Source organism: Colias croceus, chromosome 18 (assembly GCF_905220415.1).
Source record: "Colias croceus chromosome 18, ilColCroc2.1".
Lineage (NCBI taxonomy): Eukaryota > Metazoa > Arthropoda > Insecta > Lepidoptera > Pieridae > Colias > Colias croceus.
Genome location: NC_059554.1, coordinates 747,364 through 764,613, shown reverse-complemented (window position 1 = coordinate 764,613; position 17,250 = coordinate 747,364). Strand labels below are relative to the sequence as shown.

Sequence of the window (17,250 nt, the reverse complement as noted above, 5' to 3'; positions counted from 1 at the left end):
ATTTGCACCATACATGGTTTGAAATATTATTCTAAAGCCTCCAGAAATATTTTCTATTCTTTTTTATTGCTGAAATCAGTCATATATAAACGTTTTAGACTAAAGACATGGCCCAAAAACGCTGTTAACATAGGTTTTTAAGTTTTTAACGTGTTTTAGCCAATTTTTGCAGTCAAAAGTCGTTTCGTCCTGTTCGTCCTGCAATTACTTTTTTAATCTGTTGTATCTGTGCTACGCATGTCACTGTCGGTTGTCAAATTTAGAACAACTAAAACTAAACTAATACTTAATCTGTGATTTAGAATCCGATGTTTTGGTTCAAAAGTGGTTCAAAAAGCCGAAATAATACATGGAAAACATTTAATTTTCAGGCTAATAAAAATGAGGACATATTGCCTTATTAATTATTACAGAAAACTAATAAAATATGGACAAATACGCGCCTTTTGTAGCAAGCTGGGTGCGGATCAAAATGGAATAGCAAAAATAAGAAATATAGGAGTTTTAGCCCACATTGATGCAGGTTATAAGAATACTTAAATCTTTACCATAATATTTTATACATAATTATTGTATTTATTTTCCAAACTTTAAAACACAACAATATTTTCTGGGTACATAATAAATTAATTTGATAAAATCAAGTTCAAAATGCTGAATTTTTTGTGCACTGAATGTCTCACAAGTCATTTAAATTTTAAAGTTTGATAAATAAGTATAAGCTCATTACTTTGAATGAAATTTGTAATTTCTTCTGATTACTTTAGCTGTTTTTTACTATACTGTTGCTAGAAAAATTACTTAAATCTTATACTGTATTATGCAACTTATTGTTGGTTATTAACGTTAAGTTCCTTTAAGCTGAAGTATCTTATTTGATTTGCTTTCTTTTACAATTCCTATACTACCCAATACTACAATATACTGCACTAGCTGTGCTCCGCGGTTTCACCCGCATTGCTCTGCTCCTGTTGGTCTTAGCGTGATGATATATATGGCCTTCCTCAATAAATGGGCTATCTAACACCGAAAGAATTTTTCAAATCTAGCATGTTCAAACAAAAAAAGCTTTATTATATTTATAAGAATAGATTACAGTAGAAAATCTAATGATGACTAGTGCAGTGGGGGTACATTAATCTTTTTATTTTGAAAATCTCAAATACTAAATTAAATCAATGACTCATGCTAGTAATAAAATCTTTTTAGGCAAAACAACAACAACAGAAAGGATGCTGTTTTACTCTGGCACCATCAGAACAATGGGGGAGGTGCACCACGGCAATACTGTGACTGATTATATGGAACAGGAGAGGCAGAGGGGAATTACTATTACCTGTAAGTTTTCTTTAATTCTATACTCAAACACAAACATTTATTTATTCGTTTAAACTTCTAATAAATAAGCACTTTTGAATTGTCATAACATTTTTTAATATTTACCACCTTACCAACTATGTTTTATTAAGCCAAAATAATTAATAATATATTTAGAAATCAATGTGAAACATCTGTTTCTGAAGCCATACCTAATCTTTATGTTAGTTCTCTGGTATAATAATAAAATAATATTCTATAACGGATTTTATTGCGTAGGTAAAGTAAAGGTATACTCATGCAGTTGTGAGTATTATGTTTTTGAGTGCCACTTTTATAGCAAGCCTAAAGGGAAAAGATTGTTTTTTTAAAGGTTGATTCTTGAAAATACTGACCTGAACTTTGTATTAGTTACTACATTAGTTTCCTTTAATTTTTTAAAGATAAAATTATTACTTCAAATTTGTTCACATTGTGGATTGTGTAAAAAACTTCACTACTTTACTAATTACAGCTGCCGCTGTATCTTTCCCCTGGAATGGCTATCAGATCAACTTAATTGACACCCCAGGACACATAGATTTTACCATGGAGGTGGAACAGAGCTTAGCAGTGCTGGATGGAGCTGTCGTCGTTTTAGATGCTTCTGCAGGTAAGTAGTTTAATACTAATAGTTAAAAAAACAAGCCAACCTTCAAGCCACACCTCCGCCCGTCGGAGTGGGGAGCGTGAGGTTTTTTCGTTACGGAATTTCTCGATTCGGTCCCCGCGCTCAAGGCCCGCGATAGAAGCTGTGCAATAGCTCAAAAATCGAATTTATATATTGTTGAAATAATGTTTTCATTCAGGTAATAGTTCCATTTCTGCAACATAATTTAATGTGAAACTTGAAGTGACAACTTCTGCAATTGCTCTTCAGCTTGTTTGTGCATTCATTGTAAATTCAATGTCTCATAAAATAATGAATATTATGGTTGGATTTGAACTGTAGAACATAGATTTATATTTAGATAATGAATGCATTTTATCCTGTACCCAAGAAAATTGAAGATTTAATAATATGTACGAGCTTTCAAAAGTTCAGATATACTATGCAGAAACTACCCACCAAAAAAAACAATTATACTTCCATTTAAAAATACATTTCCCACTAGGTGTAGAAGCGCAAACATTAACAGTATGGCGTCAAGCAAACGGTCACCGCGTCCCTCGACTCATCTATCTCAATAAGATGGATCGATTGGACGCAGATGTGAAAGCCTGCGAGAGATCCATTTGTGATAAACTGAGGGTCATTCCTCTGATGCTGCAATCTCCGGTGGTGCATGAGGGCAGGCTTATTGGTGAGTGATAGTTTATTTTCTTCATAATAATGTTCTTGTTTCATTCCTAAAGTATTATTGATATTGGAACAATTTAGATGATTAATAATAAGATACACAATCAGGGACAAAAGACGTCCAAAACGCATGTTGCATTGTAAACTCGACTTTATTCAATTTGAATAAGAGCTAATTTACATTGTGTATGTACCTTATAGATAACTTAGGTCACAAAAATTCATGCTTTGGATACGTTTTGTGAATACACCTTAAAGTTATGCTAATAAACTTGATTTTGTTTTTTTTTTTTTGACAAAATTTTGTCAAAATGTGTTTGTAGTTTTTTTTTTACATTTAAAACCGTAGCAGATGTATTATTCAATAAATGAAAATTCTCCTGTTGCAACACAAAACTGACCCAAATAAAATTTATTATAATTTATAGGTCTGATAGACTTAATATCGCTACAAGAAATAATATGGACATCTGGTAGAGGGCAGAACTTGACTCGACGAAAACTCACAGAAGCGGACGGAAAGAAATGGGAACTTGCACTCAGCGACCATAGACAACTCGTAGACACGATCTCCTCTCTAGACGATGAGTTGGCAGAGACAATAATCCAACAGGAATCGCTGGATAACCTCGAAACCAAGGATATACTAAATGCAGTTCGTAGATGTGCCATAAACATGAAGGCATATCCAGTAATGTGCGGCAGTTCATATAAAAATATTGGTGTTCAAACATTGATGGATGGTATTATATCTTTTTTGCCGCATCCAAACGAAGGGAGTAAACTGCAGAAGTTTTTTGGCGGGGATTTGAGCGCTAGAGCATTTAAAGTGCAGCATGATGATCAAAGGGGTGTACTGACCTTCCTGAGGCTGTATAGCGGCGAGTTCAGTAAGGGGCAGAAGGTGTATAATATTGCCAGGGATACGAGTGAACAGGTAAGACATTTTATTTGCGGATAAATAAGTATTTTAGGTGGTTTTTCTGAGCTTTAGCTGTGTTTTTCTGTTAGCATTTTTTTTTAACTTTTGATACTTCATGAATTCAACTCAAAGTATTCTCTACGCTATTGGTGATATTTCATTGGTTTACTACTTGCAAACTACTTACAAAGTAATGAGCGACCCATCGATAGACTTACCACGCCTTAAGACGCTTTCCCAACAAATCATTAACCATTAAGTATATACATATATAATTTTTATATTATTTCAGACAGGTTCCTTGTACGTGGCTCTAGCTGATGAATATAAGCCAGTGGATAAAGTAACAGCTGGCAATATCGCCGTGGTCAGTTCTCTTAAGGTAAGGAGTTCTTATTACAAATATTTATAACTAGCTTCCGCCCGCGACTCCGTCCGCGCGGAAAAATTAAGAAAAATTAAGATTTTTTTTTCTACGTATTTTTCCGGGATAAAAAGTGTCCTATTTTATGCCCAGGATAATAAGGTATAATTATACCAAGTTTCATCGAAATCGAACCGTTAGTTTTCACGTGATGCCTGAACATGATTCCATCGATAAAGAACTTTTGTTAGCTAAATTAAAATATTATGGTGTCAATGAAAATTCTTGTGGCTGGTTCAAATCATATTTGTCGGATAGGAAGCAGTTTGTCGTTACCGAAAATGAGGGTAGGTTGAAATACTCGAGAACAGAACCGACTCCGCGTGGTTGTCCTCAGGGCTCTATACTCAGCCCGGTTTTGTTCACCTTGTTTACTGCCGATCTCATAAAACACATTACACATGGTAAGGTACACTTATATGCCGACGATACACAGCTATATTATCCTATAGATCCAAAGAATTCTACAGACACTGAACGCCACATTAACGAGGATTTGGAACGAGTGTCGTTATGGTCTAAACAAAACGCCCTGGTACTTAACGCGTCCAAATCTAAATACATAATCCTAGGGACAAAAAATCAAATTCAAATAATAAAAAACCGTAATTTTAATATAAAAATTAATAATGCACCATTAGTTGGAGTGGATAAGGTTAGGAATCTCGGCTTGATCTTGGATGGGCAGCTTAAATATGAGGATCACATAAGCATCACAATCAGAAATGCCTTCTACAGACTGAAAGTACTGTATGGTCTAAGGCAGGATCTATCAGAGAGCGTCAGAGTAATGCTGACAGAATCATTAGTTTTGTCGCATCTTAACTACTGCGATACCGTTTATGGCCCCCGCCTGTACGCCAAAACCGAGCGAGCAATTCAGCGAGTTCAGAACGCATGCGCTCGTTTCTGTTTCGCCATACCAAAGCGTGCGCATGTCACACCTTACCTGAATAGCCAGAAAATCCTCAAGATGGCAGGTCGTAGACAGTTACATTTAGCAGGTCTGGTACATAGGCTGGTGCACACTGGGATTCCTGTCTACCTCTATAAAAAACTAACATGGACTCAAGAGTACCATACGAAAAATACACGAGGTAGAAGCAACAATGCCTTAGTCATACCGAAACACCATACGTCAGGTTTTAAGGGTGGATTCAAGTATTCTGCTTCAAAGATCTGGAACGACCTTCCACCACCCTTAAAGCTTAGTATGTCATATGTATCATTCAAGTCTAAATACAAAAGGATACTCTTGAACAAACAGGCAACAGAGTCAACACTCAAGTAAAACAAAACTTTTGGCTACAGTCCCCGGCACGTAAGTTGGCAAGGTTTTGGCGTAGTGGGGGCAAGTTCGCGCATCCTACACTTAGTGGAATAAAAAACTGGTTACTTTTATTGATTGTTATTATGGTTATTGCCATCATTTATTTTTAATCTTGTAGTTAAACAAAGCGGAGGAATTCGTGACATTTATTGTGAATAAATAATAATATAGGTGTTATAAATAAAACATAATATGCATTTTTTTATTCAGTAAAAAAAATATTATTATTAAAAATTATAAGTTCTCGTCGTCACTATCGGTTAATAATACTGATACACCTGGCATCAAACTAGAACTACCACCTGAGCTGGTGGAAGGAGTAGAAACAAAGGGTACTACTTTCGTGCACGCAAGTGTTTATCGGGAGCGAACGGAACGAAGACGCGGTGCGGGAGGCAAGGGTCGACAGACGCACCAATAGCGAGTCGTGATCGGCGCTACGTTATACCCCGCGTCCCGCTTGACCACCAAAGAGACCTAAAGAACGACTTCTGCGCATCTAACGACTCTTGCCAAGTTACGTGCCGGGGACTGTACAAATATTCCCATCCATATACATAATATATATTTATTTTATATATATATATATATTATATGTGTCCACCTGTCTATCGAAATTATTTATATATCTATGTAAGTATATTAATATTGTTTATTTTATAATATTTATATGCATATATGAACACAATATTTAGTTGTATTTATGATTTTTTATTTATATTGATAGGAACAGTTAAAGATTTAATTGTATTATTAGTATTTATATAAATGTAGATTGTAGGACCTCGGAAAATACGCGGGCAGACTGAAAATCAGCGCTGTTCGGGTGTAAGCCCACAGCATGGCTGAGTCTGTTCCGATTGCCTAATATGTGTTACTTTAAGTTAAGATAGCCTAAGTTTTTGTGGCAATAAAGCTTTTTCATTTTTCATTTTTCAAACATACAGACAGACAGACAGACAAAATTTTTTTTAATCACATATTTGGGCTTGGTATCGATCCAGTAACACCCCCTGCTATTTATTTTTTCAATATTTTCAATGTACAGAATATGTATGTGTATAGATTATATGTATGAAGAAAAATAATCCATAACTAATAAAGTTATTATACTATTTAGTTTTAAATGGATAATGAAGACAGTTTATGTTTCGAAGATTGATCTGTGGAACAGTAACAAAAAACATTACATATACATATGTACTTCATTTATTCATTTTTAAATCATTTATGTGAACCATTGGCTACTAGTACTATTATGTAAAACTATTCGACTGATAATAAATACGACTCATAATCGTTAAAAAAATATTCGAGCCGCATTATATAAAATATTAATTGAAATTAACACCTTATTTCGTGGCAGCAATGATCAAAGTCCATTGTATCAGTCATTATAAAACTCTGCCGCGTCTCTCTAATATACGCGTAGGCAGAGATTTGCTTCAGACAATTTTCGAGTGTGATTGTGACTGTACGACTGTACGTTGATAATGTCAACTTATATTTTTCTTATATTGATACAGAACATTTTATTAATAAAAAAATATCAGACAACACAAATATTAACAATATAAAATGATATAGGTAACAATGACAGGTGATCTAATAACATCAACCAACGCGGCGGCAAGTCGGGCCAAGTCTAGACTTCGGGAAGTGCTAAAAGATCCGAAAACGGCTGAACAATTAATGATGCCAAGTGCTAAGCAGCGCTTGCAGGCGATAGAAGAGCCTAGTACTGATGAAATGGCCGACGCGTTGCTGGGAATCGGTGAGTTTTAGAATAAATAATGAGCGTGTGTACCGAGAACGCGTGTCAGAAGTGAAACTGCTTTGGCAAGATTCATTGATACCAAAATTGTCGCATTACTCCATGACGTGACGGTATTTTCTTTGAAATTTTACTCTCAAAGTGCCTTAAGAAATTTCACTTCAAAAAAATTATCACTCTCTTACATTACATACATACATTTCATCTTCACTCTCTTTCATTACATACATACATTTCATCTTCACTCTCTTTCATTACATACATACATTTCAACATACATTTCTCTTGTGATATCTATTCAAGTTTACATGAATATTTGATCGATTTGAATATGTATTGTAAAGTGCATTGAATTAAACTTCTGATTTAAAATTAAACTAAAAATTGATATTTTGAAATAATACAATGTAGCATAAGGTCAGTTTTCTATTTTTTTTTACAATAATTTTCACTCAATCACAATATACAGTTGAGAAAATTATAATATTTTTATATTATTAATAATTTTAATATTTTTATATAGTAGACTTGAGGTCCGCCCCGGCTTCGCCCGTGGTACATATTTCACAATAAAAGGTAGCCTATGTCCTTTCTCGGATATCAAAATATCTCCATACCAAATTTCATGCAAATTGGTTCAGTAGTTTAGGCGTGATTGAGTAACAGACAGACAGACAGAGTTACTTTCGCATTAATAATATATGTATAGACTAGCTTCCGCCCGCGACTCCGTCCGCGCGGATGTCGGTCTTCGCGTGGATGGTTTATTTCTCCATTCTGAGTAACTCTTACAATGACATCTTATAAATATCTATTGGACCCAATTCCCAAATACGTTTTGTCCTATAATAATACGCAACGTGTGTTCGCGGTTCTACAAAACAACGTCTATGGATAAAACTGAAAAATTAATTTAATTTTTTTTTTCTACGTACTTTTCCAGGATAAAAAGTATCCTATTTTACGCCCAGGATAATAATCTTGTATACAAAGTTTAATTGAAATCGAACCGTTAGTTTTCACGTTATGTCTTCACATACAGACAGACAGACAGACAAAATTTTTTTTTAATCATACAGGGTTAGTTTTCAATGACCGGCCAAAATTTAAAATTAAGATCTAGATATTTAACCGAAGGTACATTTGAAACATTATTATCGAATAAAATAAAATAAAAATAATAGCATTCATTTGAAAATGTCTTAAAAATTTCTTAAATCGTAAACACGCGATAATCAATGCACTTGTGTGCGTGCGCGCATCGCCAAATTTATGTGTGTGCTAACTTCTACCTATCTAGGTTGTTGAACTGAATTGTGCTTTTGTAATGTCCACACGTTCGCTTTTTAGTGGCGGAGAGGAATGAAATCTAATTTAAAAAAAAAGGATTTTTTTTTCATTAGATCTAAAATGTTATCGATTCTGAACCATTTCTGAAAATTTGGCCGTTCATTGAAAACTAACCCTGTATATTTGGGTTTGGTATCGATCCAGTAACACCCCCTGCTATTTATTTTTTCAATATTTTCAATGTACAGAATTGACCCTTCTACAGATTTATTATATGTATAGATTACACGGAGGCAAGAAAACAATATTTTTTGGTTCTATACTCACTACTACATAAACTTAAATGATTTTTAAATCTTGTCCAATAGCCTATAGTTTAAAATATGTTGTTTATTGGACAGCAAAATAAATTTTCTACCAATTTACAGGTACAACAATCCCAGAGCCAGTATTCCTCTGTTCAATAGAACCACCGAGCGCTGCTTATCAAACGGCATTAGATACTGCACTTGCTGAGCTGCAGAGAGAGGACCCCAGTCTGAGGGTTACCAGTGATGAGGAGACTGGGCAATTGGTGTTGGCTGGTGGGTAAAAAATTCCAGGTCTTATAGTGGGGTGCCTACTTTAGCAATTAACAGATCTTTTGGTCAAATAGCTGCTTATCAAACAGCATTAGATACAGCACTTGCTGAACTGCAGAGAGAGGACCCCAGTCTGAGGGTTACCAGTGATGAGGAGACTGGGCAATTGGTGTTGGCTGGTAGGTAGATTTCAGGTCCTATAGTGAAAAGTCTGTTTTGGTATATCCTTATAAGTTGCTGAAAGAAGAGTCTAGTTTTGCGTTACGTGTGATAAGGAACAAGGTTCTGGGTGTGTTGATTCGATTCTTCGCATTACATATATTATGTATATACGCACAGCCCAAACCGCTGGACGTATCGGGCTGAAATTTGGCATGCAGGTAGATGTTAGGACGTAGGCATCCCCTACGAAAGGATTTCCCGAAATTCTTGCGGGAACGGGTAAAAACTTACTGACTTACCGCCACCTTTAAAATTGAAACAGGATATCTCCTTCTTAACATTTAAAAGGAAATTAAAAGAGACTTTGTTAAAGAAGCAAGTTGAAGACTGGCGTGCTGCAACCCAATAGCTACCTTTCTGTTGATCTTGGCGTGATGATATACCTATATAACCTTGGCTTCCATATCGTATCACATGTTGTACTGTTTTGACTTTCCTGGGATTTATTGTATATGTATATATGACACATTATATGCCTTTTCATATACCTATTTCATTATTTTATATTCCTATTATATTTGGTATTATATTATTCTTATTTATATGTTTCTGCCGTAATATAAATTATATGCATTTATTTTTTTATTATTAATATTTATATACTTCCTTATGTATATATTTATTTTAAGTACCTAGACTTAATTCTTTTTTAATACTAAGACGAACCGCAATCGCCGGTACAGCCTGAAAATCAGCGCTGCTTTTGTGCAGCATTTTGCTGAGGCTGTATCCGTTTGCCTAATTGTAAGATAAATTTTATAATGTGTTTGGCTGTGTTTTTTTTGGCAATAAATTTATTTTCTTTCTTTCTTTCTTTCTTTCAAAACGGGAATGCACGTACAAAGTCGTGGGTGGAAGCTAGTAGGAAATAAAAGTCATCGTTCAATTTAAAAGCCTCTCACAGTGTTGAACGGCTGATATTTTTTAGAATGCAGATAAAAAAAATGGGTTAAATCTATTTATGTAACATTATAATCTAGCTTTTATAAAAGCACCAGCAGGGTGTTGAAAATCTGGCAATGCCAGTTATGTATTAAAAAATATTGATGTTAAATTTAGTCACAACCTAATTTGACAGCCTTCCTTTATTTGACAGGTAACCTAACCTCTATTTTAAGTTATTGAATTAATTTGAAGGAACACCTTTTCCTTACCCCCTTTTAATACTGGATGTATTCCAGGTATGGGCGAATTACACTTGGAGATAATAAAAGAGCGTATAATCCGCGAGTACAAGATCGAAGTAGAACTCGGTCCACCGCAAATTGCGTACAAAGAGGCGCTGATTGGTTCAGCCAAGTTCACATTTAACGTGGATAGGAAGATTGGCAGCTCGAGACAGATGGTCAAAGTGACCATGTCCGCGAAGAAAGTTGTTGGAGTGCCGCAGAATAAGATTTTGAGGTGAGAAATAGCATTGTTTTGTCTTGTCAGGACACTTTATAATACGTTTCTGCGTCTTTAGTGCCATTGTAATGTGTTTTTTTAACAAAAAAAAAAAAGATTAAATCAAAACAGGCCATACAAATGTGAATTTTTTTATAAAGAAAAGTAATAAACTGCAAAATATACTTGCAAACATAAAATGCAGCAATACTTGTGCAAATTTCGGAATTTTGCATAGTAAGTAAAAACAATATAATAAAACGATTAAAACAGGTCGGGCCATACAAATGTCAAAATAATTCAAACGTCATTTTTCTATAAAGAAAAGTAATATAATGCCACAATTAACTCAGTAAACGTAAGCTATTTCCGTAACAGTAGGAAATCTTAAAATCTCTGTGTATTTCTCAATCTAATATAAAATTATCATCTACCCTCAGATTCGATAAAACAGCAGAGAGTGCAGCGAATCTGTCGCACATCTCGCCGCGCATCGAACAGGCGATCCTCCGCGGTGTGCAATCGGCTGTATTACACGGACCTAAACTTGGCTGTCCGGTACGTACTTGGCCATTTGTTAATTACTTTTTATTCTCTTAATTTTCCTTCACTCACTTCTCTCCTTAAATCTTCTTAATACAAATTGTTTTAGCTTTTTCCAAACACCGTACAGTATTGTGTATTTAAAATAAAACATAATTTCCTACGACATCTAACCCAGAAATTTTATCAGAGGAATTATTGAAGTGTAAGTTGCGTCATGGCAATACCGTCACGTCATGGAGTAAGGCGACGATTTAGGTATCTGTGAATCTTACCAATGATATTTCACTTCTGACACGTGTGCTCGACACATACACTTTTTTATATTAGAGTGAGCAAATGGGCTTGTGCCTGATCATGAGAACTTAATTAAATTTTATAACATAATACAGGTAGTAGATGTCCAAGCGACTCTTCACTGGCTAGAAGTGGGAAAAGGGACCTCGGACACCACCGTCACAGCCGCTACCGTTCAGTGTTTGAGAAAGGTATGTTATTTATTTAGAAAAGTACATAGTAGTAATTTGTTTAACATGAGTAGCATATTAGTATTTAGTTATCAAGCTTATAAACGTAGCTTAAAGGTGTAAAAACGCACTAAAAGCAATAATTTTTACGACCGAAGTTGACCGGTCAGTTTACACCAAAATTAATTCATATTTGGATACATTTAGGTAGAATTTGCTAAGCGACAAATTTCCACTCTGGGTGAATTTTTGTGACGTTTATTACTGTCAGGGGTGAACACAGTGGAGGTTGTATGTAATATGCTCTGTAGCGTAAACATTTCTTTTGCGCGATTCAGAGCGAGGTGTATCTACATCAAAAGTACCAGCACGGTAAACAGTATACGTACAGTAGTGAAAGGAAGAAGCAACACACGTACGCAATGCTGTTGTGTATGTGAGTCAACTGTTTTGAACGTTGAATTTGATATTTTTGGTTTTAGGGCATTGCCAAAAAAAAAAAAATTCAACAAAAAGGTCATGTAATCATTGAAAAATGTTTCGTATTGGTTGAGATAGTTGTTAATCATCTCAATAGATGGCGCGCGGTGTGTCCCTTAGACACATAAAACTGAAAGAATACAAAAAATTCGATCGCTCTGGCGGGATCACGGGTGGTCGAGTTGGTCAGGCGTCCGCCCCGGATTGGCGTGAAAGGATGTGGGTTCGAGTCCCGCTTCGTGATCGAATTTATTTCTATCCTACTAATACATATTATAAATGCGAAAATTTGTGAGGATGTGTGTGTGTGTGTGTGTGTGTGTGTGTGTGTGTGTGTGTGTGTGTTTGTCACGCAAATACTACTGAACTGATTACAGTGAAATTTAGCACACATATAGAGGGTAACTTGGATTTGTTAATCGGATCATAGGATAGGTTTCATCCCGGAAATCCCACGGGAACGGGAACTATGCGGGTATTTCTTGCAAAATGCGGGCGAAGCCGCGGGCAGAAAGCTAGTTCTTTATAAATTTATATTTTGAACGTTTTTTATTGAGTTTCGCTACTGTTCCTATCTGTTTACTGTGGTACAAATTTACGGTTGCCTGGAAGAGATTGCTTTAAGCAATAAGGCCGCCAATTGTGCACTTACCATATTCATGTTCTCCATGTTAAATTATCTATGTTTTTTTATTAATGGTATTGTACAATAAAGTATCATAAATAAATAAATACAAAGCATATTAAACACAGAACAGTAAGAACATAATAGAAGTGCTATAATGTCATAATTAGTATGAAAACCAGTGTCGCCAAACCCACACATTTAAACCGATAGTTATACAGTACACTACAAGTAAACTATGCCTTTGATTGGACAGCTTAATTTGAGTAAAAACCGACTAAGGTTATAAATTCAGCATTTCAATATGTACCCTAAATCACTATGTTACGGTTTATTTTAGTATAACATCCCTAGGTATATTAGCTGTTTTGTTTCTCTTTGCTCAGAAATTCCAAATTCGAAAACATTCAGCTACTCCACAACAGAGGGCGTTAATTTTCGATAGATATAACTTTGAACCTCAACACATAGAAATAAGGTTGAAATTTGTGTCACTCTAAATTAATGACATTAACTTGACATTAACCTGATGCTATGCTCTAAGGGATGTCAGCCTTGTTATCGATAATTCACAAATAAATATATTTTTGTGCATTTTTTTTTCTTTCTATTATATGAGTATAGGATAATGTGTCACATTTTGGAGTATGTTTATTACTACTAAGTACGTCTCCGTAGGTTTGATGTATCGGTGGCCTTTGTTAGACTGCTTATTGCTGTTCGGCATCCAGTTAACTCGTCACGTTGCATTTATTATCCATTTCTCTTTTAAATTAGGCTCTTTCGAAAATCTATAAATAAATAGGACAAATGAAAGCTAAGGAAAAATAGAATAAAATTTAATATTTATAATGTTTGTCTTTTCTAAAGTATCGATACTGTCGATATGCGCCACATGCATCACTAATCCAACATTCGTTTGTTTATTGCAATAATATTCCAGAAAGTCTTGTTTGCTGTTCAATCTATATTAGTACTTATTTCTTATGGATTAAGGTTCATTTTGACTTAATATTTTTATAAATTTTTGACAAATTATGACGAGCGAAGTTGTAACGTAAAATATATTTAAAATAAATTAAAATAATACTTACCGATGGTATGAAATGCCTCGATTGCTGATATTATTTCGTCTGCTATTATTTTTCCACTCTAATACCGAACAACACGCTCTAAATAATGAATAAATATGGAAATAAGGTTTGACAGCTGACAACCGACTCGAATATTTTTCTGCGCACAACTGAGAGCGAGTTAGGTGATCTTACCTTACTAGTGACACGTGGGCCACGCCCACATCGCACTTCTATTATGTTCTTACTGTTCTGTGATATTAAACCAAGACTCGTATCAGGTGTTCGAACTGAGCGGCAGCACACTACTGGAGCCGGTGATGTTGCTGCAAGTGGTGTGCCCCGAGAGCCACTCTGCGCGTGCGCTGGCCGACCTCGCGCGGCGCCGCGCCACCGTGCAGCACGTGCAGCTGCGGCACACCAACAAGGTGAGCCATCATCGTCGTCTTCATCATCATCATCAACATTGTCATCATCATCATCAACGCGAATCTCTGCGAAACTACAGCGTAGCGAAATATCTGCGAAACGTTAGTACACAGCAATGTTTCGCAACTTTTTCGCGATGATATGCCATTGTCATTTTTGACGACTGCAGGTGCAGACGTAATTTCAGAATGTCATCTCAGTCGATGTCATTTTTAGCAACTGGTGACACATACACAACAATATCTTTTTCTTATCGTTTGGGTGAATGCACCGTTTCAAAGATAGTAACTCAAGTATGCGAACAAATTTGGAAAATACTACAGCCAGAGTACATCCCGGTTCCTTCTACTAAAACATAGTTGGAAATAGCTGAAGCATTTCAAACAATATGGGGTTTTCCTAATTGCCTCGGGAGTATTGACGGCAAGCATATTGTTATTAAATGTCCACCTAACAGCGGCTCACTGTTCTATTGCTATAAAAAACGATTTTCTACTGTGTTATTGGCAATAGTTGATCCACATTACAAATTTACTTAAATAAATGTAGGATCATAATTAAGGTAAAGATTCCGATATTACAATATTTGAGACTTCATCAGCTTTTAAAAAGTGGACGGGATCTGAATTTGCCAGCTCCAAAACCTTTGCCAGGTTTCCAACAGACTACACCACATGTATTCATTGAAGATGGAGGATTTAAATTAGAAACCTTTCTAATGAGACCTTTCACTAGAGACGCAGCAATGAATGACAATGATAAAAAAAGATTTAATAAATCATTAAGTAGGGCACGAGGCACGAGTAGTAGTAAAATGTGCGTTTGGCATTTTAGCACAAAAATTTAGAATATTCTTGAGGCCCTTTGAAACAGATTTGAATAATACTATTAAAATTGTTAAAGCTGCAGTATACTTGCATAACTTATTGCAAAGAAAAAAAATAAACAATTTTCGGACACTTTAGGAGCATTCGTACCAATGCATGCCAATAGACATAGGGCAGACTTAGCAGCGCTTAATGTTCGATCACAATTTGTAAATTATTTCAAAGAAAATTAAAAACATAAAATGTATGAAATATAAACAATAAATTTTTTATCTATCAGAGTCTTTTCTTGAAGTTTTCTCCATGCTACCTCTTTTTTGTACGTATTTTTATAATCTGCGTGTCCAATTGCGTATAATACGGGATAATCTCGAATAGAATGCAAAAATAATTCAGTATTTTCGGCATCCATGGCCAATGATATTTTATGTATAGATACGTTATTAAAATAAACAAATAGTTAGTTGCCATGGCAATTGGCATTTTGGTACGTTTGGTACCTCTTGTTTCTACCTCTTGTTTCTATATATTATATCTGTAGAAGGGTCAATTCTGTACATTGAAAATATTGAAAAAGTAAATAGCTGGGGGTGTTACTGGATCGATACTAAACCCAAATATGTGATTAAAAAAATTTTTGTCTGTCTGTCTGTCTGTCTGTCTGTATCTGAAGACATCACGTGACTAACGGTTCGATTTCGATGTAACTTGGTATAATTATACCTTATTATCCTGGGCGTAAAATAGGATACTTTTTATCCTGAAAAAATACGTAGAAAAAAATTTATCTTAATTTTTCAGTTTTATCCATAGACGTTGTTCTGTAGAACCGCGAACACACGTTGCTTATTATTATAGGCTTAGCCGTATTTGGGTCCAATAGATATTTATAATATGTCATTGTCAGAGTTACTCAAAATGGAGAAATAAACCATCCACTCGAAGACCGACATCCGCGCGGACGGAGTCGCGGGCGGAAGCTAGTTTCTATATAATATAGTATATAAATAAACAAATAGTTGCCATGGCAATTTGCATTTTGGCACGTTGGTGGCGTATCTACCTCTTGTCTATATATATATTATTTCTATATCACTTCTATATAATATCATTGTCCATGGACGCGAAAATTTGTCCTCACCGACAGAATGCGAGCGGACGCTATGCGATGCGAAACTCACGCGAAACTTCACTAGCGAAACTTATGCGTCTGTTTAAAGTTTTAACAATATGCTTTTTGAACGAGCTTAGGTTTGAAAAATAAATATCCGTGTTATGATCAACTGTAAATATTATATTATATAATTTTAAAATAAGTTGTAATGTTATCATCATCAACACTTGCTATCATCACAACGTTGTTATCATCATCAACACTTTAACCATGACCATCACTATTAAAATCATAAAAATTGTTGTCGTACTCGCGTACAGCATAATATGCAGTTGCAGCATATTAACAAGGCGAGTAGCGGTCTCGTCGTCATCATCATCATCATCATTATCGTCATTGTCATCATCGTCAACATCATCATCATCGAAATTGTCATCATCGTCAATATCCCTATTTTAGTATTTTCTAGTGTTTGATTTTAGGCGAGTATTATACATTTAGAAATTAAAGACTTACTTGAAACTAAAGTGTTCGAAACGTCGCGTCGGGAAAATAAATAATGAATAAATCGCGTTTAAAATCCGTTAAAAAGTCTTTAATTTCTAAATCCCAATTTTAATCAAAAAATCGTCATCGTGCTCGTGTACAGCACAGTAATAATGTGACTTGTGGCATCGGATTCGTCACTCGTCGATAGGAACGTCATGTTAATAGGCAAAAATATCTTAGTTTTAGGTCAAATTGCATATAATACATATTATATATTTTTTTTTTCCTAGGTGATAGACTGTCTAGCACCGCTCTCCGAGCTGCTGGGCTACTCTTCCACGCTGCGTTCGCTCAGTTCCGGGCTAGCAACTTTTACTATGGAGTTCCATTCTCACCGGGAGATGTCGCCCTATGATGAGGAAAAGGCCATACGATCTGTTACCGGCTTTTGAATAATTTATAAGAAATATTATTTATTAATGTCTTGATTTAAAAATAAGTTCAGATTCGTATTAGTAATATCAAATAGTGTCTTATACATTAGTATAATATTATATTTATAGGAAGTAAAGTGTAAATAAAACAATGCGTGAAACATAAATAGTTTATTGTAAGTAA

General features: G+C 35.1%; 1 protein-coding gene across 1 annotated transcript; it reads left to right on the top strand.

Annotated features, from left to right (window-relative positions):
- The first annotated feature begins 313 nt into the window (after window positions 1-313).
- LOC123699502 (ribosome-releasing factor 2, mitochondrial) lies at window positions 314-17,246 on the top strand. Its single transcript, XM_045646459.1, has 14 exons — window positions 314-523; window positions 1,210-1,338; window positions 1,832-1,969; window positions 2,472-2,660; window positions 3,085-3,593; window positions 3,871-3,960; window positions 6,920-7,106; window positions 8,825-8,896; window positions 9,073-9,156; window positions 10,381-10,603; window positions 11,026-11,143; window positions 11,521-11,616; window positions 14,055-14,201; window positions 16,923-17,246. Exons 1-14 carry the CDS (start codon window positions 382-384, stop codon window positions 17,082-17,084), a joined length of 2,286 nt encoding a protein of 761 aa, XP_045502415.1. The 5' UTR covers window positions 314-381; the 3' UTR covers window positions 17,085-17,246.
- The last annotated feature ends 4 nt before the right edge of the window (window positions 17,247-17,250 follow it).

What these genes read in the sequence shown, in the direction of transcription:
- LOC123699502 (XM_045646459.1), top strand. Translation starts at nt 382, where the DNA reads ATGAGGACATATTGCCTTATTAATTATTACAGAAAACTAATAAAATAT. An exon ending in CCGTGGTCAGTTCTCTTAAG is followed by an intron (nt 3,961 to 6,919) that starts GTAAGGAGTTCT and finishes AAAATGATATAG; the next exon opens with GTAACAATGACAGGTGATCT. An exon ending in CCGCAGAATAAGATTTTGAG is followed by an intron (nt 10,604 to 11,025) that starts GTGAGAAATAGC and finishes ATCTACCCTCAG; the next exon opens with ATTCGATAAAACAGCAGAGA.